This window comes from Brassica napus, chromosome C1, assembly GCF_020379485.1.
Source record: "Brassica napus cultivar Da-Ae chromosome C1, Da-Ae, whole genome shotgun sequence".
Lineage (NCBI taxonomy): Eukaryota > Viridiplantae > Streptophyta > Magnoliopsida > Brassicales > Brassicaceae > Brassica > Brassica napus.
This window is the reverse complement of record NC_063444.1, coordinates 2,871,420-2,896,405: the sequence shown is the minus strand read 5'-3', so window position 1 is coordinate 2,896,405 and position 24,986 is coordinate 2,871,420. Positions and strand designations below refer to the sequence as shown.

The following is a 24,986-nucleotide window of genomic DNA, read 5'->3' as shown; positions in this document are numbered from 1 at the left end:
CAATATGTAAAACTAATCTAAATTATGTTGAAGACTGATATATAAAGCCATCTCAAAGCTATTGTAAAACTAATCTAAAATTTGTTGGAAGACTAATAAAATGCTTGTTAAGAATTTTTAGTGCTAACCGACCAAGAAGGATTAATGGTAGCGTAATAAATTATAGAACAGAGAAGAAAGAGAAATATAATAACTCATTTTATTTAAAATTGTGATCATAATAGGAGAGTCACGTCATAGGAGCATAAAGAAAGAAGGTGCTGATTATTATTTTAAACCACTAAACACTTCTCACTTGGTTGCCTTGTCCTTGGCATGAAGGTCGTCAAAATAGGCCTTAGTGTTAGCTTCGAAAGCATCCCGAGGTATCTGAACTGCACCTCCAGTCCCTGGCGCCACCATATGACCCGAACCAGATCCAGCCACACTGGTTTGTGCTACGTTACAAGATTTAGCACCATCGTCTTTCTTGTCCATTTTCTTGATCTCTTAAAAATATGAGTTAAGCCTTAATATGTGGAGAGTGAAATGAGGTTTTGATTCGGAATGTGAATGAAACTGATGAAGAGGTGGGTGAATTTATAGATGGGATTTGATCAAGTTAGTCAAAATCAACATTTCCCAAGATTATATCAACAAAACCATTGGTTTTTTTCAGTCAATACGAAGTGGAAGTGAATTGGTAAAGGGCAAGAGTCTGGTCTTGGAAAGCTACTTGGAGGTGTTCAATGACACTTGGAAATAACATCCATATTAGGCTTAACAATTACTTATAATTTTGTATACACATATACTATGATCACTTATTATACGTCCATTGAGATTTGTACACGCATTCATACACACATATATATTGCCATTGACGGCAATAAGAAAACTTATCAAACACAAGATGATAACGTGAACTAGGCCTGGGATTTTCGGTTAACAGATTTTTTTTCAAAAATAATTCCAAAATTAACTGAATAACATTTTGGTTTGGTTGTCGGTTATCGGTTCATTTCGGTTTCTATTTCAAGACCGAAATAAACCAAAAATATTTTTGTAGAAAAAATGAAAATTCGGTTAAAATCGGTTACATTTATTAAGATGGCTAACATCGGTCCAGTTCCGGTATAAACTGGTTCAGTTTTGGAATATAGAAAAATTGTTTAACCGTTCAGTTCGTTAAACCAATGAAAGAATGTGGGGATAAAGAGACTTAGATGAAGAACATTGAAGAACAAAGAGAGAGAGAAAGTAGATTTGGGAGAAACTCTATTCCCTTGATTTTAATTGTGGATCTGAATACAAGTATTTAAAAGACAAGTTGCCTCAGTACACAATATAATAAAATATTCATTGTTTTAAAATATCTTTAACGGTCTTCTTCTCTCTTCTTCTTCTCTTCAATAAAATACTCGAGGTTATAAAACCTTATAAAGCCTTATAAAACCTTATAAGTCTCTAGCTTAATTCTCAAGTCTGACAACTTACTTCTCAAGTCTGGCAGCTTACTTCTCAAGTTTGGCAGCTTACTTCTACTTTATGTCAACACTCCCCCTCAAGCTTGACCATATGGAACAAGTCAAGCTTGGAAGCCATGAAGTATTCCCTCATTAAAACCTCAACTAGGTAAAACTCTTTGGGAGAAAATCCAAGTCAAGGAAAAAGAGTAGAACACTTCATGAAGGAGATATCAGTGACATGAGAGGTCTATGAGTCTCAATTTTGGATGAATGAACTCACATACCTTAGTGCTTGCTGCCTTGGTGAAGATATCAGCTAGCTGATCTTCACTCCTTTTGTAGCACGAAAATATGATCTTCTGCTCCAAGGATTGTCTCACTTTGTGGCAATCTACCTCTATATGTTTGGTCCTTTCATGGAAGACTGAGTTGCTAGCAATGTGTATAGCAGCCTGGTTATCACAATGCATCGTGATTGGCGTTGTAACTTCAATTCCCAAGTCCTTAAGCAGTCCCTTGATCCAAATCAACTCGCTTGTGAGCTTCCTCATAGCTCTATATTCTGCCTCAGCACTTGAACAAGACACCACCTTCTACTTCTTGCTCTTCCATGTTACCAAATTGCCTCCAATGAAGGTACAATATCCAGTAGTTGATCTCCTATCAACTCGATCTCCTGCCCAATCCGCATCACAGTACCCAACAATCTCAGTGCTTCTATTGCATCCCATCCATACTCATTGGCCTGGTGCCTCTCTTATGTACCTGAGAATCCTCTCAACCATGTTCCAGTGGTGTACCTTGGGAGCTTGCATGTGTTGGCTTACTTGGTTTACTGCAAAGCATACATCTGGTCGGGTAATGGTAAGATAAATGAGTTTTCCCACCATTCTCCTATAGTGCTTTACATCTTCATATGACTTGTCTTCAATCTCCCCCTCACGCATCACTTTGTATCCTTCCTCTAGAGGTGTTTTGGCAGCTCTTCCACCAAGATCTCCAGCCTCCTTTAGTAAGTCAAGGGTGTATTTCCTTGGAGATAGAAGCAACCTTTCCTTAGACCTACACATCTCGATCCCTAGGAAGTATTTGAGCTCTCCCAAGTCCTTGATATCAAATGAAGCCTTAAGGAACGCTTTGGTCGAGATGATCCCTTCGTTGTCACTGCTCGTGATGATAATGTCATCAACATAGATGAGAATGACAATGATTCCTTGCTGGCTAGTGAGACTGAGTAGGGTATGATCAGCTTCAGACTTGACAAAACCTCTTCCATTGAGTGTGGTGCTTAGTTTGTGGTACCACGCTCTTGGTGATTGTTTCAAGCCATAGATGGCTTTCTTCAGTCTCAATACATTTCCTGGTTTGGTAAGGTGTTCCATACCAGGTGGTGGTCTCATGTAGACCTCATCTTCTAACTCTCCTTGTAGAAAAGCATTCTTGACATCCATTTGCCACATATCCCATTCTAAGTTCACAACCAATGAGAGTACAATCCGTATCGTGTGAAGCTTAGCTACTGGTGCAAAGGTGTCAAGGTAATCTTCACCATAGACTTGAGTGTAGCCTCTTGCAACAAGTCTGGTCTTTTTTCTTTCTGGTTACCCATTAGCCAAGTACTTGATAGTGAATAGTAACATGCTTGTGACAGCCTTCTTGCCTTTGGGAAGCTCACTCTCAAACCAAGTTCCATTTCGGATCATGGCACTGACCTCATCATCTACTTAGTCTCTCCATTCCTTTATCTCCATTGCCTCCTCATAGGTCGTCGGAATGTACTCTTGATTTATGTTGGTGATGAAGGCTTGATGATCTCTTGGATAGTAAGCAAGAGAGCAAGTTGCTTGAGTGGGATGGACTACTGCTTGACTGTTGAAATACTTCCAATTTGATGGACGCTTTCTCACCCTTGTGCTTCTCCTAAGCGTCTGGACTTCTCCAACAAGCGGCTAGACCTCTCCAACAATCTCAGCTTCAACTTCATTTTGTTGATCTGATTCCTCTTGTTGTTGGCTTTCATCCTGATCATGAACCTCTTGCTCTTGATCAGTAGTCTGTGGATCCTCTTGACCCATGTGTGGTTCCTCTTGACCAGTAGACGAATCCTCTTGATTCCCCCTTTCAGGATTAGGATGAGAAGCCTCTTCAGCCGCATCCATACCATTAGTTCTTTCATTTGGTGTCATGATGATACCTAGGCTCTCCATGATAATCCGTAGGTTGTTTGCCCTATCCGAGGCCCCTTGAGATAGATCCTTGAGATTGTCCCAACTCTTCTCCTCATAATAGCCTCTAGATTCCACAAACTTGACATCTCTGGATATTAAGACTCTTTTTGTCTCTGGAGAGTAGCATTTGTAACCTTTTTGAGTGGTAGAATACCCAATGAACACTGCCTTTGTGCTTCTGGCCTCAAGTTTGTTCCTATGATCACCTGTTTGCAATACATAGCACAAGCACCCAAATACCCGTAAATGGTCAATAGATGGTTTTATTTTGTTCAATACCTCATAAGGTGTGGCATCATCAAGGACTCTTGTTGGAGTTCGGTTGATGAGGTAGCATGCTGTCATGACTGCATCACTCCAGAACCTCTTAGGCATGTTGGTGTAGAACATCATGGACCTGGCCACGTCCATCAGATGTCGGTTTTTCCTCTCAGCTACACCATTTTGTTGTGGAGTGTAAGGGCAGCTGGTTTGATGGTTTATTCCATGCTTGGTCAAGTGGGATTTGAAAGCTGTGCTTGTATATTTTCCTCCATTATCTGACCTGAATACTTTGATCTTAACATTGAACTGATTAGTTATGTAGCTCTGGAAGTTTATAAATGCATCTAGGACTTTATCTTTAGATGGTATCATAGTCAGCCATGTATATTTAGATTTCTAGTCTATGAAGGTGACAAAATATCTATGATTTTCCCTAGAAGGGCATGGTGCAGTCCAGACATCAGAGTGTATAAGATCAAAGCAGTTCTCATAGATAGTAGATGACTTGGGAAACACAGTTTTGCAATGTTTGCCAAGAATACATGCTTCACAACCATCATTTTTGAAATAAACTTTAGGCAATAACAAGTTCAGTGCTCTATAATGGGGATGACCTAACCTAGCATGCCACAATACATCATTTTCTAAGACATGGATTGAACTAAAGGCATAAGGTAAACATGATCTAGTCTTGGTGTCTTCAAGCAGGTATAAGTCCCCTTTAGTAACACCCTTTCCGATCATCTTAAGAGTCTCAATATCCTGAAACACAACATCATTAGGACTAAAAATAACCTTGCAGTTAAGATCAGTGGTTACCTTCTTGACAGATAATAGATTAGATGCAAAAGATGGCATATAAAATGCTTTAGTAATGCTTTAGTATCTTTCTCAAATATTTTCAAGTTTCCTACACTTTTTATTGGTATGCTGTCGCCATTTGCTATCATAACATTACCTAAGGCAGGCTTAACATTACTGATTAACCTAGCATCACTAATCATGTGGTGAGAAGCTCTAGAATCTATAACTACTGGCTTAAAGCTATCAGATGCATTCAAGGTTGTAACAAGAGCATTGGGCAGTTTATAAGAGGCATTCAAAGATAAACCAAGTGTGTTACCAGAGTTCTCCTTGAGGGCTTTGATGAGAGCATCAAGATCAGACCTCTTGAATGTCTCATCTTGGGTAGTCCTCATGATAGAACAGCCACTGAATCCCAAGGTCTTCCCTTCTCTAGCCGCAACCGAGTTCATGGGACGAGGAGTAGATGGCTCACCCATTTCACCAGAGAAATTCCCTCTTGCATCAGAGTAAGGTGTCCTGAACTTCTGAGGCTTGAGGTGTGGATGAAGGATCCAACATTTGTCTTTGCCGTGACCTTTTTTCTTGCAATGGTCACACACCCACACTTTCTTGTCTTCTGGCTTGTAATACCCTTTGTTAGCTATGCCCTCATATTTGTGCTTATTTCCTTCAACCTTGTTAGCTATGATGAGGTCTCCTTTTCCACCAAAGAGTCCCACTGAACCTTGCTCCTTTTGAATCTGAGCACAAAGCTCCTCAAGTGATGGAAGCTTCTCACTTCATAGAATGTGTTTGATTACATCACTATAACCCGGGTTGAGAGTGAACAGCAAAGCAAAGACCTTGTCTTGCTCCTTCCTCTCATTAAGTGCATCCGGATCAAGACTGGCCGGTCTTAGCATCTCTAACTCGGCCCACAACGATCTGAACTTCCCAAAATGCTTGGAAAATTCAGTGTCCTCTTGACTGAGAGTGTTGATAGCCCTCTTGACTTCAAACACCCTACTGATGTTAGATATATTACCATATACCTTCTGGAGAGTATCCCACAGCTCCTTGGAAGTTTCACAGTAGGAGTAAGCTTCCAAGATAGAGGTTTCAAAACTATTCTGAATGATGGAAAGGACCATGAGATCCTTCTGACTTCTCTTCCCACCTCCTTCAGCCGCAACAACAACTTCTTTACCATCCTCTCCTAGGATGGTCTTCTTGGTGTCTTCGCCGTCAACAACATACTCCCAAAGACCTCTGCCTCCAAGAGCGGTTTTGACAAGTCTAGACCACAGTAAGTATTTGGTTCCCTTGAGGGTAACCGGAATAGACACGGATTTAAAGACATCAATGTAGGAGTTTTCCATTTTTGGTAAGTTTTAGGTCTGGAAATGAAGAACAACTCAAGAACATGATGAACTTTACCAAAAATAGAAAGGAAAAATCAGAGATTTACGGAAGTAAAAAGAATAAAGTAGAGAAAAATGAATCCCAGGAGCTTATTTGCTCTGATACCATGAAAGAATGTGAGGATAAAGAGACTTAGATGAAGAACATTGAAGAACAAAGAGAGAGAGAAAGTAGATTTGGGAGAAACTCTATTCCCTTGATTTTAATTGTGGATCTGAATACAAGTATTTAAAAAACAAGTTGCCTCAGTACACAATATAATAAAATATTCATTGTTTTAAAATATCTTCAACGGTCTTCTTCTCTCTTCTTCTTCTCTTCAATAAAATACTCGAGCTTATAAAATCTTATAAAGCCTTATAATCTGGCAGCTTACTTCTCAAGTCTGGCAGCTTACTTCTGCTTTATGTCAACAACCAAGACGAACCTAACCAAAACCAAATTGATTTTGAAAAGCTTTCTGAACCAAACCAAACTCTTAACCAAAAGTGAACCGAAACATTTGTTCGGTTCAGACTGTCCGGTACGGTTCAATCCGCAGGGTTAACGTAAACTATCAACCAATATGCAAAAACTAATATAAATTTTGTTTAAAACTGATATTGAAAGCCACCTTTAACAAATACTATTGTAAAATTAATTAAAACTTTGTTGTACAACTTAAAAAATGCGTGTGAAGTGACCAAAGAAAGATTAATACAGTGTAATAGAATGCTCTAGTATTCGATAAATTACAGAACAAGAAAAGAAAAACAAGAGAAATAATAACTCATTTTATTTAATTAAATTGTGATCATAATAGGAAAATCACATCACAGGAGCATAACAACAAAGGTGCTGATTATTCTTATTTAACCACTACACACTTCTCACTTAGTAGCCTTGTCCTTGTTATGAAGGTTGTCAAAATAGGCCTTAGTGTTAGCTTCGAAAGCATCCCGAGGTATCTGAACTGCACCTCCAGTCCCTGGTGCCACCATATGACCCGAACCAGATCCAGCCGCACCGGTTTGTGCTACGTTACCAGATTTAGTACCATCGTCTTTCTTGTCCATTTTCTTGATCTCTTAAAAATATGAGTTAAGCTTTAATATGTGGAGAGTGAAATGAGGTTTTGATTCGGAATGTGAATGAAACTGATGAAGAGGTGGGTGAATTTATAGATGGGATTTGATCAAGTTAGTCAAAATCAACATTTCCCAAGATTATATCAACAAAACCATTGGTTTTTTTCAGTCAATACGAAGTGGAAGTGAATTGGTAAAGGGCAAGAGTCTGGTCTTGGAAAGCTACTTGGAGGTGTTCAATGACACTTGGGAATAACATTAACAATTACTTATAATTTTGTATACACATATACTATGATCACTTATTATACGTCCATTGAGATTTGTACACGCATTCATACACACATATATATTGCCATTGACGACAATAAGAAAACTTATCAAACACAAGATGATAACGTGAACTAGACCTGGGATTTTCGGTTAACAGATTTTTTTCAAAAATAATTCCAAAATTAACTGAATAACATTTTGGTTTGGTTGTCGGTTTTCGGTTCATTTCGGTTTCTATTTCAAGACCGAAATAAACCAAAAATATTTTTGTAGAAAAAATGAAAATTCGGTTAAAATCGGTTACATTTATTAAGATAGCTAACATCGGTCCAGTTCCGGTATAAACTGGTTCAGTTTTGGAATATAGAAAAATTGTTTAACCGTTCAGTTCGTTAAACCCAGACGAACCTAACCAAAACCAAATTGATTTTGAAAATCTTTCTGAACCAAACCAAACTCTTAACCAAAAGTGAACCGAAACATTTGTTCGGTTCAGACTGTCCGGTACGGTTCAATCCGCAGGGTTAACGTAAACTATCAACCAATATGCAAAAACTAATATAATTTTTGTTTAAGACTGTTATTGAAAGCCACCTTTAACAAATACTATTGTAAAATTAAATAAAACTTTGTTGTAAAACTTAAAAAATGCTTGTGAAGTGACCAAAGAAAGATTAATGCAGTGTAATAGAATGCTCTAGTATTCGATAAATTACAGAACAAGAAAAGAAAAACAAGAGAAATAATAACTCATTTTATTTAATTAAATTGTGATCATAATAGGAAAATCACATCACAGGAGCATAACAACAAGGGTGCTGATTATTCTTATTTAACCACTACACACTTCTCACTTAGTAGCGTTGTCCTTGTTATGAAGGTTGTCAAAATAGGCCTTGGTGTTAGCTTCAAAAGCATCCCGAGGTATCTGAACTGCACCTCCAGTCCCTGGCGCCACCATATTCCCCGTAACAGATCCAGTGCAACCGGATTGTGCTACATTACCAGATTTAGCACCATCATCTTTCTTGTCCATTTTCTTGAACTCTTAAAGATATGAGTTAAGCTTTAGTCTGTGGAGAGTGAAATGAAGTTTTGTTTTTTGATTGTAATTTGTAAATAAAGCTGTTGTAGAGGTGGGTGAATTTATAGATGTGATTTGAACAAATTAGTCAAAATAAACACTTCCCAAGATTATATCAACAAAACCATTGTTTTTTTTTTCAGGCAACACGAAGCGAAAGTGAATTGGTAAAGAGCAAGAGTCTTGTCTTGGAAAGCTACTTGGAAGTATTCAATGACACTTGGAAATAACAACCATATTAGGCTTAACAATTACTTATAATTTTGTGTACACATATAATATGATCACTTGTTACGGACCTTATGATTCCATTGAGGTTTGCATGTGATGATGATGAGGCAGAACCAGACCCAAATGCTTATAATCTACTAATCATTTGCAAGTTCATAAACTAATGAACAACTAGATTTTTGATATGCGCTTCAAAAGCTCAGATTTTTTTTTTTTCACTTATTGACCCAAAATTGATTTACATATTACCATGATTTTTGTTTCAAATCACAACAATTGATTTTTTAATGTTTTTTTTCTTTTCAAAATAAAAAGAAATATTTTTTCAAGAGTGATTTGGATGAATTTATAACTGTTTATTAGAGAACATATAATTTAAAAGTTTTTAAAAATAATGTTTGAGTTTTAAGAAGTGTTTTCATATCTGACTCAAATCTATGGTTGAACCGGTAGACTCATACCTTGTATATAATCCAATTCATATTCAATGAAAATTTCGTTAATTAAAAATCCATAAAAACCAATAAAATCCCAAAAACTCGTTATTAACATGTGGTTTGATACCAATGATCCGTTAAACACACACAAAATATCTGATAGTATTTTAAAATTATTTATTAATTTAATCATATACTTTTTAATATTACATAAACTTGTAATTTTTAAACTTTGATGATATTTTTATTATGTCATCCAAATAAAAAATGATAATATAAAAAACTTAATGATATGACAGTATTAGTTTATTTTTGTTTTTAATAACCTATTATAAGTTTTTGTAGTTTTATTTTAGATTTCAAATTTAATTTTATGATACATAGATTTAAGAAAACAATATTGTGATGTCATTATGTTTGTTGATTAATTTGTTTTCATAATATATAGGTCTAATATTTTTTTCCAAAAATATTTATATTTAATAAAACTAGTATATCTTATAAGTATGTGTAAGCCCGTTATTTATTGATTCATTTAAATATATGCAGACCCAAAACCAAAAGATTCAAATACCATTAATGAATTTTATTAATCATTTACAAATGTAAGGGTATTTTTTAAAAACTTGTAATTTTAGTGGTATTGATAATTTGAGTTACATATTTATTAGTGTTAATTTACATTGGTGTAATATAGATTTGAAATGATATACTAAAATAACAGAAATATCTGGCATGCTAAAAGAAAAGCTTACCGGCTAACAAATTCTTGTTGATGTTTTTAGTTAGAATATATGTAAAGTAGAATTAAATAGAATTTTCCAAATTTTATAAATAAGGAAAAAAATTGTTTTAAATCTTTTCTAACTAATGTGATTTCTTTTCTTTTTTCTTTGAATTAAGAAAAGGAGATATAAGATATTTAATATCCTGATAAAAAAAATTAAAAGATAAAGATTTTTTTTATATAAAATTGGAATTTATAAATTAGAAAAAAAAGAAAAAGGAAATTCGTTTTTAGCAAACACTTTCTAGGGTGTATCCCGAAAAAAAGAGATCTGGCGGTTGATAACATGCGAGTAGAGCTGCAAAATGGGTGGGCTGTCCAATGGATGTCAATGTCCAAATATATTTGGGCTTCCATTAGTTATACCCATATTTCCAGATGGGTTTTAAACGGTCAAAATTGAGAAACTAATTAATCTATGGGTGTTTGTGGATTTGGTTAATATGAACATGGATGACCCAATTTAAAAAAAAATTCTAGGGTTTCCAAAATTTTGGGAGAAAATTGAAAAAAAAATCATTTCATCGTGAAAGAGAGTTTTTGCGACTCATTTGGCGATTTTGGCGATTGAAACTGAGTTCCATCGGAGAAAGTCTCTTCGTTTGTCTCTCCATTCTCCAGTCTCCGACTCTCCATTCATCTTCTCTCGAGCTCTCGGAGGCGACTCGCAAATCGCGATCCTTTGTCTGTTGTTGTTGCTTTGTAATTCGACTCACAAAGTAATTCGACTGTTTTCTTAATCCAAACCAACTCATTGTGACTCCTTTTGTTGTTTTGTTTAGCCTAGTCGAAACTTAAGGAATGAGGACATGATCATTTTTCACGCCAAAACCGTAAAATCAAGTTTTTCCGCCAAAACCACAAAATCGAGTTTTCTCCGCCAAAACCGCAAAATCATGTTTTCGCGCCAAACCGCGAAATCGAGTTTTCTCGCCAAAACCGCAAAATCAAGTTTTCGCGCCAAACCGCAAAATCGAGTTTTCCCGCCAAAACCGGAAAATCGATTTTTCCCGCCAAAACCGGAAAATCAATTTTTCCCGCCAAAACCGGAAAATCGAGTTTTCCCGCCAAAACCGTAAAATCGAGTTTTTCCGCCCAAACCGCAAAATAGAGTTTTCCCGCCAAAACCGGAAAATCGTGTTTTCTACCAAAACCGGAAAATGAGTTTTCTTGCCAAACCCAAAAAATCGAGTTTTTCCGCCAAAACCGTAAAATCGAGTTTTCCCGTCAAAACCAGAAAATTGAGTTTTCCTTGCAAGATTGGAAAATCAAGTTTTTCCGCCAAACCGCAAAATCGAGTTTTCCCGCCAAAATCGGAAAATCGAGTTTTCCCGCCAAAAACGGAAAATCGTGTTTTCTACCAAAACCGGAAAAATGAGTTTTCCTGCCAAACCCAAAAATCGAGTTTTTCCACCAAAACCGTAAAAATCGAGTTTTTCCGCTAAAACCGTAAAATCGAGTTTTTCCGCCAAAACCAGATAATTGAGTTTTCCTTGCAAGATTGGAAAATCAAGTTTTCCTGCCAAAACCGCAAAATCGAGTTTGTCCGTGAAAACCGATTTTTTTCGGGAAAACCACAAAATCGAGTTTGTCCGTCAAAACCGAGTTTTTCCGGCAAAACCGCAAAATCGATTTTTCTACCGAAAACGCAAAATCGAGTTTTCCACCAAAATTGTAATATTTGTAGGCTTATAAATTAAAATTTAAAATTTTCTTATTTGGTCCATCATGGACTCCATGGCAGCCCATGTAGACATGAGTGGTAGTGGTTCTGGTCCATGGTTCCTAATGTACATGGTCATTCTTTGCGCACAAACAATAAATGAATATGGGCTGATGGGTGTGGGCTAACCCAGTTTACCAATTTACAGAAGAAGAAGAAGAAGAAGAAGAAGAAGAAGAAGAAGAAGAAGAAGAAGAAGAAGAAGAAGAAGAAGGCAAAAGAAAATAATGTTGAATTGAATTCAGAAGGCAAAACACAATAATGTTGCTACCTCTTTTATGTATATTCACTTCATTATGTCATCTATGTTGGTTATGGTTTCATTATGTCATCTATTCTTCATTACTCTGTGTGCTTTCTAAGGATTATGTCCTTCTAATAATGCTGCTCAGCACCATCTGCTTCTGGGCTTCAGGTCCCCCTGGTTGTGACTCCTTCATCATTATCAGTTGCTGTTCGGTTCAAAACCTTCATAAACCATCTCTGAGAAGATCTCTAAAGCATCATTTCCAAGACCATGGACGCTTAAACCCGAGATCATCGAGTTCCATGTACTCACATATTTGTTCGAAGTAACTCTAAACACTTCAACAGCCTTATCAATTCTCCCGCACTTGGAATACATAAATCCACAAGCGCGCCGTCGCTAAAAACCCATCAATCTCAACCCCACGCTTGTCAATATAAACACGCACCCATTCACCTTGACTCAACGAGCCAAGGTTAGCACACGCGGACAAAACACTAACAAAAGGAAAACCATCAGGCTCCTCTCGCTTCCTCCACAAAAGCACTCAACAGCGAATTCCACGAAACCACATCTCTCTCGGACATTCCGTCGAGCACTTTACGCGCAACCTCAAACCACCCACTCCTCCGTACACATTCACAAGCGTATAGCACAAGATAAATTAACCCAAAAAAAATTCTATTAAAATCATAAATAAAATAGTTTAAAAAAATTAACACTAGAATTTTCTGTTTGACAATAGGCCTAATCGTGGACACTTGTCCATATTGTCTAATCTACGATACTTTGTAGATGACACTTGGACACGAACATCCATTGTACATTGTCCATGATAGTGCTCAGATTTAGAACTGCATGATTCTAAAACTCGGTGATCATCTTGGACATATACAAAAACCTTACATAGGGGTTAAGCTCGATGGTAAAATGTGAAAGGACCTGTATACACATTCATATATAATGTCATTGACCTCAGTAAGAAAACTTATCAAACACAAGATGATTATCGCAATTTTTAAAAATGATTCCAAAACTAACCGAAGTCCATATTGTCTAATCTACGATACTTTGTAGATGATATTTGGACACGAACATCCATTGTACATTGTCCATGATAGTGCTCAGATTTAGAACTGCATGATTCTAAAACTCGGTGATCATCTTGGACATATACAAAAACCTTACATAGGGTAAAATGTGAAAAGGACCTGTATACACATTCATATATAATGTCATTGACGTCAGTAAGAAAACTTATCAAACACAAGATGATTATCGAAATTTTTAAAAATGATTCCAAAACTAACCGAAGTCCATATTGTCTAATCTACGATACTTTGTAGATGATATTTGGACACGAACATCCATTGTACATTGTCCATGATATTGCTCAGATTTAGAACTGCATGATTCTAAAACTCGGTGATCATCTTGGACATATACAAAAACCTTACATAGGGGTTAAGCTCGATGGTAAAATGTGAAAGGACCTGTATACACATTCATATATAATGTCATTGACGTCAGTAAGAAAACTTATCAAACACAAGATGATTATCAAAAATTTTAAAAATGATTCTAAAACTAACCGAAGTCCATATTGTCTAATCTACGATACTTTGTAGATGATATTTGGTTACGAACATCCATTGTACATTGTCCATGATATTGCTCAGATTTAGAACTGCATGATTCTAAAACTCGGTGATCATCTTGGACATATACAAAAACCTTACATAGGGTTAAGCTCGATGGTAAAATGTGAAAGGACCTGTATACACAGTCATATATAATGTCATTGACGTGAGTAAGAAAACTTATCAAACACAAGATGATTATCGAAATTTTTAAAAATGATTCCAAAACTAACCGAATAATATTTTGATTCAGTTATCAGTTCGGTCATCTGTTAATTTCGGTTTACAATTTCATAACGGAAATAAACCAAATTTTTTTTTATCATAAAATTGAAAGTTCTATTTAAATCAGTTTAAATCAGATATTTTCAATTGAATTTAGTTACATTTGTTAAGTTTAATTGATTATTCTTTAACATCAGTCCAGCTTCGGTATCAACTGTTTTTTTTTAAACAAAAATTTGGTTAACCGTTCAATTCGTTAAACTGAACCGAACCTAACCTAATGGGTAACCAAATTGATTTTGAAAATCTTTCTGAACCATACCAAACTCAGAACCAAAAGTGAACCAAAAATCAAAAAAATTGTTTGGTCGGCCTGTTCGGTCCTCCGGTTCAATCCGCAGGGCTAACGTGAACTATCAACCAATATGAAAAAAAAAATCTAAATTTTGATTAAGACTGATATTTAAAGCCATCTTTAACCAATACTATTGTAAAGTTAATTTAAGAATTGTTTGAAGACTAATAAAACGCCTGTTAAGTGACCAAGAAGGATTACTGTAGTAGAATGCTCTAGTACACGATAAATTATAGAACATGAATAGAAAAGCAAGATAAATAATAACTCATTTTATTTAATTAAATTGTGATCATAATAGGAGAATCACATCATAGGAGCATAACAACAAAGGTGCTGATCATTCTTATTTAACCACTTAATACTTCTCACTTAGTTGCCTTTTCCTTCGCATGAAGGTTGTCAAAATAAGCCTTAGTGGTAGCTTCAAAAGCATCCCGAGGTATCTGAACTGCACCTCCAGTCCCCGGCGCCACCATATTCCCCGAACCAGATCCAGTGCCACCGGTTTGTGCTACATTGCCAGACTTTGCACCATCATCTTTCTTGTCCATTTTTTAAAAATCTTGAAGATGTGAGTTTAGTTTCAGTATGACGAGTGAAAGAAGGTTTTGTTTTGGAATGATGACAAAACTGATGAAGAGGTGAGTGAATTTATAGATGGGATTTCATCTTCTTTTCTTTTCTTTTTTTTTTTTAAAACAAGATGGGATTTGATCAAAATTAGTCAAAATCAACGCTTCCCAAGATTGTATCAACAAAAGCATTGTTTTTTTTTCAGTCAATACGAAGTGAAAGTGAATTGGTAAAGAGCAAGAGTCTTGTCTTGGAAAGCTACTTGGAGGACTTGGAAATAACAACCATATTAGGCTTAACAATTACTTTTATAATTTTGTATACACATATACTATGATCACTTATTATACGTCCATTGAGATTTGTACACACATTCATATACACATAATACCAAAACTGAACCGAACTGAATTATTGTAAAAGTGATCTGAAGTTTGTTGAAGACTAATAAATTCATCGTTAAAAAGTTATATATAATGTCATTGAGGACAGTAAGAACACTTATCAAACACAAGAAGATAACGTGAATTGGGCCTGCGATTTCGGTTTTCCGAAACCAACCGATTTTGGTTAACCAAAATTTTAAAAAATAATTCCTAAATAACCGAATAACATTTTGGTTCGGCTACAGGTTCTGTTATCGGTTATTTTGGTTTTTAATTTCAAAACCGAAATAAACCAAAATTTGTTTTTACATAAAAATGAAAATTTAGTTTAAATAGGACATTTTCATTTGAATTCGGTTACATGGGTTAAGTTTAAATGATTATTTGTTAACATCTATCCAGTTTGGGTATAAACCTGTTTAGTTTTGGTATAATTTCTTTTGAAAAAATAATAATTCAGTTAACTGTTCAGTTCGTTAGCCTTTTTTTCGAAAAAAAACTGTTCAGTTCGTTGAACCGAACCGGTAACCATATTGATTTTGAAAAGCTTTCTGAACCAAACCGAACATATAACGAAAATTCAAACGAAAATTCGTTCAGTTCAGCCTGTTGGGTCCGGTTCAATCCGCTGGGCTAACGTGAGCTATCAATCAACATGTAAAAACCAATCTAAAATTTGTTTAAGACTTATATATAAAGCTATCTTTAACCAATACTATCGTAAAATTAATTTAAACTTTGCTTGGAGACTAATAAAATGCTTGTGAAGTGACCAAGAAGGATTAATGCAGTATAATAGAATGCTCTAGTACACGATAAATTATGACAAAGAAAAGAAAAGCAAGAGAAATAATAACTCATTTTATTTAATTAAACTGTGATCATAATAGGAGAATCACATCATAGGAGCATAAACAACAAAGCTGCTGATCATTCTTATTTTAAACCACAAAACACTTCTCACTTAGTTGCCTTGTCCTTCGCATGAAGGTCGTCAAAATAAGCCTTAGTGTTTGCTTCGAAACCATCCCGAGGTATCTGAACTGCACCTCCAGTACCCGGCGCCACCATATTCACCGAACCAGATCCAGTGCCACCGGTTTGTGCTACATTACCAGACTTTGCACCATCATTCTTCTTGTCCATTTCTCTTAAAATCTTGAAGATGTGTGTTTAGTTTCAGTACGAGGAGTGAACTGAAGTTTTTGTTTTGGAATGATAACAAAACTAACGAAGAGGTGGGTGAATTTATAGATGGGATTTGATCAAGTTAGTCAAAATCAACACTTCCCAAGATTATATCAACAGTCAATACGAAGGGAATGTGAATTGGTAAAGGGCAAGAGTCTTGTCTTGGAAAGCTACTTGGGGTGTTTAATGACACACTTGGAAATAATAATCAAATAACGCTTAACAATTATTTAAATATTTGTATACACATATAGTATGATCACCTACTATACGTCCACTGATATTTGTGGACACAAGTTCTTTTGTACAAACATTCATCATATACACATATAATACATGTTTCTACAGAGTTCCTCTCCATCTTCTTCAGCTTAGTCTCCAAGCTATCGGGGAACAGTGTAAAGAGTTTTTCGAGAAAAAGAAAATCATTCTGTCTTCTCCATCAGTTTTATACCATATGCTTGCAATATATCCAAAGCTGTACATACCACCACAAAATCACTAGTTCAACATCATTGTGTACATCTGCCAACACATAACTAGTTTTGAAGTTGAAAACCAAAGTTACCTGGCAAATAAACCTCAGGTTCAAGAGGCCTTAACACTCCTCTTGTCTTGATCTTGTCTTCAATTAACAACTGCAACACACAGCATCAAGATCAAATGTTTAAAAGTGTATCTTAAGAGAGATACAAAGACAGTTAAAAGTGGTGATAAAGTGTAAGAACCAAAGCTCCAATAGCTGCAGGGATCCCAACGGTCTTGGCCATAGCAGTCGTCATTTGCCCGTTCTTGATTTCCCCAAACTCCAAGAGAGTCGCACTGTGCTTCTCTGTACGTTTGCTTCCAGGGAACTCCACTTCTACTTCGTGATGCAGAAGCACCATGTCCTGAATAGATTGTCCCAAATAATATGTAAGCAAAATCAACATCAAGTGGAAGAAAGAGACAAGCAAAGTTATCAATGAGAGACCTGCTCATTTCCGGAATAGGCTAGCTTCTCTTCCATTAGGTAGCAAGTTGCACCAAACACACTTTTACACAATGAAGGAATCTCCCTCTCTTCGTTGTACCCCAAGAATCTAACACACCACAAAAATAATCAGCATTAAGTTATGTTCAAGAGAAGATTTGGCATCATCACACAACAAGCTTACACAATTGTTTTAGCAGCTGTGGCTGCACTCTCCTTAGAATGTCCAAGCTTTAAAATCCTCTTGCTGATCTCTTCTTCTCCGTCTAGAGCCTCTACAGATTCTCCATCCTTCCTAAGAATGTTACTTAGAAGAGAACCAAACGTAATCTTCTGTCCACTGGAGAGTAGTTGATTTGCTTCATTGTCAAAGAATCCGAGTTTTGAAAGTGTTGCCATGATCATACTAAACCCTGTAACAAACCAGAAAAATAAAAATAAAAAGTGTTAAAACCTTCCTCCGTAAGATGTGAGTTTTGATTATGGAGTTACATGCCTTCGTATCTGAGTGTTCCACGGAATATAGTTGATGCTTCCCTCTCAATGCCATAATGTTCCCCGTAAACCAAGGAGTTTCGGTTTGGGAGACACTCCAATGCAAAAGCTGGAAGGTTAGGTACTCTGAATCTTGTGGCTGAATCATACAGATCCTCCCCTGCAGTTAAGGTCAATGGGTCAAACAGAAGTGTACTAAAACTAAGCTACTTCCGATCTCCCTTGACTATTAATTATTACCATCAACATGTATTATGTCGCCGTTGCTTTTGTATTTGGCAGGGTTACGGCCAGCTCGGATTGCTCCAGCAGGATTCCAGCTGAGAATGTAGAGATGTAACTGAGTTAATGGAATGATAACTTGTTGAGGAGAGTTTGTTATTTTTTGTGGCGTGGGAGCCAAGATACCTAAATTTATATGCTAATGGATTATTTGCTGCAGCAGGAGAGGGAAGGCCACCACAGTAAGAGGTGAAAGACTTCACTTTACCCTTTCTGATATGTGCCTCGTTGATCATTTTCATTGCCATCATGTGATCTGTGCAAAGTTTCATCGTGGTGATCACCTTCTTCTATCCAGAAACATTCTAAGGCTAAGATGCATTAAAGGATGTCATACCGATTCCAGGGTCCAGTCCCATTTCGCCAAGAATTGTAATCCCAGCATGCTTAGCTTTCTCATGTAACCCGGACGTTTCATCATCAACATAGCTAGCAGTGATAAGATGCTTCTTCAGCTGAGTGAATCACAAAGAGCGAAGCAGAGTGACTTAGAATCAATAAACAAGAATGTGTTATGTAGAAAGAGTCAAAGTTTAGTGTGTTAAGTTAAATCCGCTTCCAATCTAAAACCAATTGGTGATTAGTAGATTGGTTCATATCACTTATATACGTTAATATCCTTTCCAAACTTACGATGTGGGATAGTGTCTTCAGAGTAGTAACGTACCTCAATGCATGTCTTTGCTACAGAAGCATGACAACTTGCCGGTAATAAACTTAGAACAACATCAACCTGTAGGCAATACCAAGAAAATAAGATTTACGATATTTGAGTAGTAGAGTTTGGAGTAAAGGTAATCGAAGGACAGAGAGTTTAAGATAATACCTCAGAGACATACTTAAGGAGGCTTTCACTATCTGACACATCTAACTGAACTGCTTCCACTTCTGGCATACCTTCAACCGTCTACAACATATTTAATCACTTCAGCAAAAAAAAAAAAAAAGATAATAATGACACTTGAAAAGATTAGTTTAGTATATACCTCTTTGGCATCCTTAAGATAAAGAGATGCAACAATCACACGAACATCTCTTTGTTCTCCTCCCAAATAAGTTTTATACCATTGCTGTGACGAAATGTTTCTGACCGAAGCTAGGAACTCAGCAGCTGGACGACACACACGTCCAGCGCCAAGAATCAAAACCGATGATCTCTTTGTCATTTCTTCGGGCTTCTCTTCGTTTTCTTGCTGGACTTTTCCAATCTTCAGTGAAATCTTATTTGATTCTCTACGTGGAGATATATAGTCTTCTTCATCATCTGGATTAGCTAATCGAGTTAATGAATCAATTATTTGATCCAATACTTTCCTATCATCCGCACCAACCTACATAATAAGATAATGTAAGGAATCTTTAGCAAGTGGGAACAGGATAAAGTGTGGACCACATTATTTTTTGGCTTGTTGTTTGGTTACGTGTTCTAGAAACTCAAGACAATTAGTGAAAAGGACATCAAACCTAAACCTGATATTAAAGTTTTTTGGGGTTTTATTCAGAAGAAAAAACTTACTTCGAGTTCTGAGTATGACTCAGCATCTGCGCTTTGTCCTATTTCACATTTAGCCAAATGAAATGAGCCACCGGCAGCTTCGATCATATCGAGAGCTTCGTTTATTAGAAACTTATCAAACAGGTGTCCACTTAGAGATACCTACACATCATTGTCTCAGTCAAAAATCATTACAAGAAGCTGAGATATATCCTCCAAAACGTTTGTGAATATCTCAAGATTTGCTTAGGTCATAGGATTCGGAATAGTTATATTTACTTTCTTGATTTAAAACCTTGTCCTTAAATAAGTTATCCCAAGATATTGGGTCTTTGTACAAAGAGCTTATCTCATGTTGTATGTTCTGTGGTTGGAAACAGACAACATGAGACAAAAAAAAACTTCAAAACTCACCAATATGTTGTATGTTCTCTGGTTGGAAGCTCCGTTGGTGATGTTATCTTGAGTCTCTCTGCTTTTGAAGTGTATAAATATTTAAATTTAGTTTAGAGAAGAAGCCTAATGGTTACTTCAGATAATGTATATGAAGAAGAACATACTCTGGATCAGACTTCCTCATACGTGGAATATACTCATACAAAGATGTCAACTCTCCTCTATAGCTTATGCAAGCCCTCTTCAGGTGTGCCGGTAGATCAGAAACTTCAGTCATGGAAGCCAAACTACCAACAAACTCTGAAAGAATATCTCCAAAATGCTGGGATGCCTTTTTCCATTAACACAAGAAACTCCAAATCATTACAAAGTTGTTCCAACCTTAGAAACATTCTAAGTACTAAAAACTGTAATCTTATTACCTCTTTTGCAAATTCTGTTGGTAGAATGTCAACGGCCATGCATAGTAGACCATCACCATCCATGTCTTGATAGTATGAATTGTTCGTGGGATTAAACCTAAAGACAGTTATCAACTCAAACGAGTTTCAGATAGTGCAAGTAAAAGACTGAGAAGAATGCTCTTTCAAAGCTAATATTACCTAAAGAAAGGGGAGTCTATTAAAGTAGCTCGGTTAACAAACTCAATGGAGCCACCTATATCACAAGTTATATCACATATTCCCACTAGTGGACATGCTTTTGCTGTTAAATCTTGAAGCTGTTTAGTGCTCAGAAGACGAGGAAACCTCTTCTCCCAGTACATACAGTTCACTGCACATAGAGTCACAGTTAGATGATATTTTTCTTATATGTAAACTCATGGATTATAAGGCAACGTATAGATCAGGATCTAACCAAGAACTGATGTATAAGGGGCGATCTTTTCATGGAAAACTGGATTGTAGTGTTCCGGGTGTACATAATAGTCAGCCTGAAGAAAAAAGAATGAATAGAGTTAATAGTAGTGTGACAAAAAGTTACAGCCATGGAGCTAAGTTGTTGATAAAGTGTTACTTTGTCAAACGGCTTTGATGGATCTTGGTGTTCAACCATGTCTTGGCTTGTAATGATACAACCATATACATGATGGACTCTCTTTGTTGATTTTCCATTTTGACCAACTCCTTTGTCCTGTTCATAAATACACATTTCATAAACCAAAAACTTATAACCTTTAAAAAATGAATAAAAAATGAAAGCTACACTTACTTTTACAAACAGTTCAGGAAGCTTGCTCGGTTCAACAAAGGTGTGTGGAAGAAGCTCGAAAATCTCTTGAGCCCCAAGAGAAACTGCAAGATCAAGAAAGTTATAAATGAACTGAATGAAACATCCTCAGGATCAAAGAAAGTTACCGTTTCCTGTCCCAGTGAAGACAAACACAAGAGGGCAGATTCCTAATGGCAGTCCCTGGCTTGCAATCTCTTCGCCAACAGAGATCACAGCAGCTTTTGCTGCAGCCAATGATGAATACATATAGGATGACCCTAGCGAGAGGAAAGGCGTTGAGTATCCTAAACTTAGATATCCTGCATCAAAAAAATACATTCATCAACTCCCAAAAAAAAAAAAAAATATTCTTACTCATTAGAATAGTAACAAGAGATTCTTACTTTGTCCTAGACCATGTAAGAAGTCAACAAGACCAGCTCTTCCTGCATATTGACCAAATGCTAATAGTCTTTTCCCATGATCCCCAACAATGAGCTCATAATCATACAACGTCACTCTCTCAGATAGAATCTGCATTACAACATTCTCTTAAAAGGTACTAAAATAGAAAAAAAAAAGGAATGAATGTAAAGTGTTGTTACTTTATCCAACAAAGGCATGTTTTCTTTCTGTGCCTTGTGAGTGTGGGAGAAGAAAGCATATGCTCTCTCTGGAAGAATCATTTCTAGCTGCAACACAACAAAATAAATCTCATAAAAACTAGTAAAAAGTATTTAGTATATTCTTTTTTTTTTGAATTAACCACAGTGTCCGACAAACGAAGTCAACCTATCTGTGAGCCCAGCTATGCCTACATTTGTAAATCCCTGGTGGCCAACGGGAATAGCCTACATGTGTAAATTTCCTGGTGGCCAACGGGAATCGAACTACGGGTTGACCGGGTTATCCCTTACGTACCACTAACCCAACCCCTTTGATTTTAGTATATTATTTTAAATATGCAATTGTTCACATTACCTCAGGTTGTTTGATTCCGAGTATAAGTCCACAGTCAGACAAATCATCAGAGACTTCACAACCTACGTCTTCGTACAAGGCATCGTGATGGATACGCTTTGCAGATGGCTGAACCACAATGCGTGAAACTCCGGTTCTGTCTTTGCCACCGTGTAAAAGGCGAGCGCAATGAGATGGTGTCAATGGTGTTCTTCTCTCCCATTTGTTTACGGTTTCAGCTAGAATCCCCACAACTCCATTCCCTAGCTTCTTCTTCTCCTTATCACCGCCATTTGAATTCATTTTTTTGCTTGTAAGCTTATAGTCTCTGCAGAGGAACAACAAAACCGTATCTCACACTCCTTGAAATGTTTTAATAAGGACTTAACCGGTTTGATACTTCGAGTTCGGTCAAGCAAAAAAAGAACCACAAGAAGGGCTTGAACTATCTCAAACTCCAATTAATTTTACCTAAAACTTACAAAGAAAGATCATCTAAAGCTTACCAATTGAGAAATCAAACGATTTATGAGCATAAAAATGAAATCTTTGGCGGTTAACTGGTGACTCAAAACAGAGAACTGAAACAGAGCAGAACAGAGCAGAGAAGAACAGAGGAACACAGATCAAACTATTATTTAATATCGCAAAGACAAAGAGTGTGTGATGGAGTTTATTAGAAGCTCATTTAGGAGAGGAGAGTAATGGCAAGATGAAATCAAGAACGTACCTAAAACGATGACTTTGAACATGGAATGCTTGTGAACTGGTTTAATGAAAGATGGAACCTTTTTTCCGAAGTGAGTTTTAGGCGCAGTAACAAGTTTAGTTCTTTTTACGTCCTTTTATAAGCTACGGTTACGTATATGATTCAGCTTAAAACTTTTTAAAAATGATTTGGTGGATATAGTAATAGGCGTATTTTGGATAAAGATTATGACGATACAAAAAAATTGTGATAAACCCAAAGTTTTAGGAAGAGCCAAATAAATTAAACATATATAATTAAAAAAAAAATTATCATTTATAAGAATTAACTAGGTAAGATCCGCGCCTTGCGCGGAATCAACATTATATATATAAATTATTTTATGTATTAAATATTTTTACATGAAATAATTAATATATATTAAATAATTAAAGTTCAGTAACTATTAAATATATAATTAAATTGGTGCGAACATATAAATTAATTTTATTAATCCAATTTTTTTTTATATATTTGATAGGATATGTAATTAAATTTAAATGATACTAACATAGATAATATATTTTAGTATTCTTTTAATATTAATGTCTATTAAATAATGATTTCTACTCATATAGTTTTTTCGATCATTTATATCTTTTATAGAAAAAAATCTAGATTACTAATAACAAAATTTTCATCGTGGGATTAATAGTTTTAGTAATTTATAATTTTAAAAAAATAAGTTGTCAATGATCGTTCAAAAATTTTATCAAAAAAATTGTTCAAAGTAAATTTTGAAACTAAAATATTGTATTTTATATAGTTTATAGTTTAATTTAAAACGATCTATATATATTAATCTTATTAATTAATTAAATTAGAATTTTTACTTATATAATTTTTGTAATCATTTGTATTTTATCATAGCAAAATTTTTAAACCATGGATCATAAAATTTGAATGTGAGACTCTTAACAGTTTTAGTAATTTATAACCGTTTGTAAAAATTCAAAATATAACATATACATAAAAATCTAAAATTTTATTATATGGTTATTATGGTTGTTTGATTTATTTAATAGTTTAAAATTAAACAAATATGATAGAAGATACACTATTTTTTATCAAATCTTTATTATTCAAAATCATTAATTGCCATATATACTTTAGCCACATTAGGCAATTTCGTAAATTTTATTTAAAGAAATAATAAAGTACATTAATGATGAATTTATTGTTAGTTTAATAAAAAGATTATTATATAATTAGATGAACCAACATATTTCTCTAATGATTCTAAGAATCATCCTAGTGATAATATGTGGATATAAAAATAAGTTGTAATGATTCTCAAATAATATACAGATATATAAAAACTATATAATTTAGATGCATTAGTATCGGCGACATTTGTTTATTTAACACATGTGTGAGTGTGACATATCATGTTTCGCTATAATCGACACGTCAATTCTACTCTACTAAATAATGCAATAGACAATGACAACTGCACTAAACAAAGGAAATAATAATAAACTTACTATCTCGCGAAAAAATATAAAAGGAAAGGGACAGGATAGGATAGGACTGAAGGTGTCTGTCTCCAATGGAAAGTGTATTACGTGTTTGAGAAGAAGAGAAATAGACAAGAGAAGTGTGAAGACGTTACTCACTTGCAATTACCTACATTTAGATCACGACGCTTACCACTTTCCGTGTTCTTTACGTCTATCTTCTTTTGGTTTTATCATGACTTTATAGTATATGCGCCTAAAAAAAGGTTGCATGGTGGTTCACATGTCTGATTCATGAATCTAATTTTCATGTTGATACGGAAATAGAATACCAAGGGCACTAGGTGATAACCCGCGCCCTGCGCGGAGTAAATAGATTTCAAAATATTATCACTTTTAATTTATAGACATAATAAAAATTAAAGTCATAGCAAGAAATACTATATGTTATAAAGTAAGGGTTAGACGAAATTTAGTATATCAATCTAAATTAAGCTGCAGAATTTTTGTTTAAAAATTGTATATTTGTTTGCATAAAATAAATTATAAATATAAAATAAAACGAAACATAAGCAATAGACTAATAAAATATAAAAGA

The 24,986-nt window shown here is 35.4% G+C and overlaps 6 protein-coding genes across 8 annotated transcripts; all 6 read right to left on the bottom strand.

The window, feature by feature from the left end:
* Positions 1–185: 185 nt before the first annotated feature.
* On the bottom strand, positions 186–749 carry LOC106365207. The gene has a single exon (XM_013804657.3). It carries the CDS (start codon positions 475–477, stop codon positions 292–294), a length of 186 nt encoding a protein of 61 aa, XP_013660111.1. The 5' UTR covers positions 478–749; the 3' UTR covers positions 186–291.
* A 6,156-nt stretch (positions 750–6,905) lies between these two features.
* On the bottom strand, positions 6,906–7,203 carry LOC106365206. Its single transcript, XM_013804656.3, has one exon. It carries the CDS (start codon positions 7,201–7,203, stop codon positions 7,018–7,020), a length of 186 nt encoding a protein of 61 aa, XP_013660110.1. The 3' UTR covers positions 6,906–7,017.
* LOC106365204 lies at positions 6,906–8,524 on the bottom strand. The gene has a single exon (XM_048745193.1). It carries the CDS (start codon positions 8,522–8,524, stop codon positions 8,339–8,341), a length of 186 nt encoding a protein of 61 aa, XP_048601150.1. The 3' UTR covers positions 6,906–8,338.
* A 5,950-nt stretch (positions 8,525–14,474) lies between these two features.
* BNAC01G05050D lies at positions 14,475–14,988 on the bottom strand. Its single transcript, XM_013804653.3, has one exon. It carries the CDS (start codon positions 14,769–14,771, stop codon positions 14,586–14,588), a length of 186 nt encoding a protein of 61 aa, XP_013660107.1. The 5' UTR covers positions 14,772–14,988; the 3' UTR covers positions 14,475–14,585.
* A 1,036-nt stretch (positions 14,989–16,024) lies between these two features.
* Positions 16,025–16,347, bottom strand: LOC106363719. The gene has a single exon (XM_022694497.2). It carries the CDS (start codon positions 16,323–16,325, stop codon positions 16,140–16,142), a length of 186 nt encoding a protein of 61 aa, XP_022550218.1. The 5' UTR covers positions 16,326–16,347; the 3' UTR covers positions 16,025–16,139.
* A 225-nt stretch (positions 16,348–16,572) lies between these two features.
* LOC106368756 (alpha-aminoadipic semialdehyde synthase) lies at positions 16,573–23,066 on the bottom strand. Of its 3 annotated transcripts, XM_048745191.1 has the most exons (26): positions 22,863–22,881; positions 22,690–22,764; positions 22,205–22,511; positions 21,829–21,915; positions 21,628–21,757; positions 21,370–21,543; positions 21,224–21,306; positions 21,029–21,145; positions 20,870–20,945; positions 20,614–20,785; positions 20,434–20,530; positions 20,176–20,342; positions 20,030–20,090; positions 19,637–19,777; positions 19,107–19,451; positions 18,947–19,027; positions 18,788–18,853; positions 18,458–18,575; positions 18,247–18,376; positions 18,079–18,158; positions 17,840–17,998; positions 17,528–17,756; positions 17,344–17,452; positions 17,099–17,260; positions 16,939–17,008; positions 16,573–16,848 (listed from the first exon to the last, which is right to left on the bottom strand). In XM_048745191.1, the coding sequence occupies exons 3-26, from the start codon at positions 22,484–22,486 to the stop codon at positions 16,796–16,798; spliced, it is 3,189 nt and encodes a 1,062-aa protein (XP_048601148.1). In that variant the 5' UTR covers positions 22,487–22,511; positions 22,690–22,764; positions 22,863–22,881; the 3' UTR covers positions 16,573–16,795. The 3 variants fall into 3 exon arrangements, with proteins under 3 accessions (XP_048601148.1, XP_013664243.2, XP_048601149.1); XM_013808789.3 differs by lacking the exons at positions 22,690–22,764; positions 22,863–22,881 and adding an exon at positions 22,914–23,066; XM_048745192.1 differs by lacking the exons at positions 22,690–22,764; positions 22,863–22,881 and adding an exon at positions 22,914–23,066 and having other exon boundaries at positions 20,030–20,087.
* Between the last annotated feature and the right edge of the window lie 1,920 nt (positions 23,067–24,986).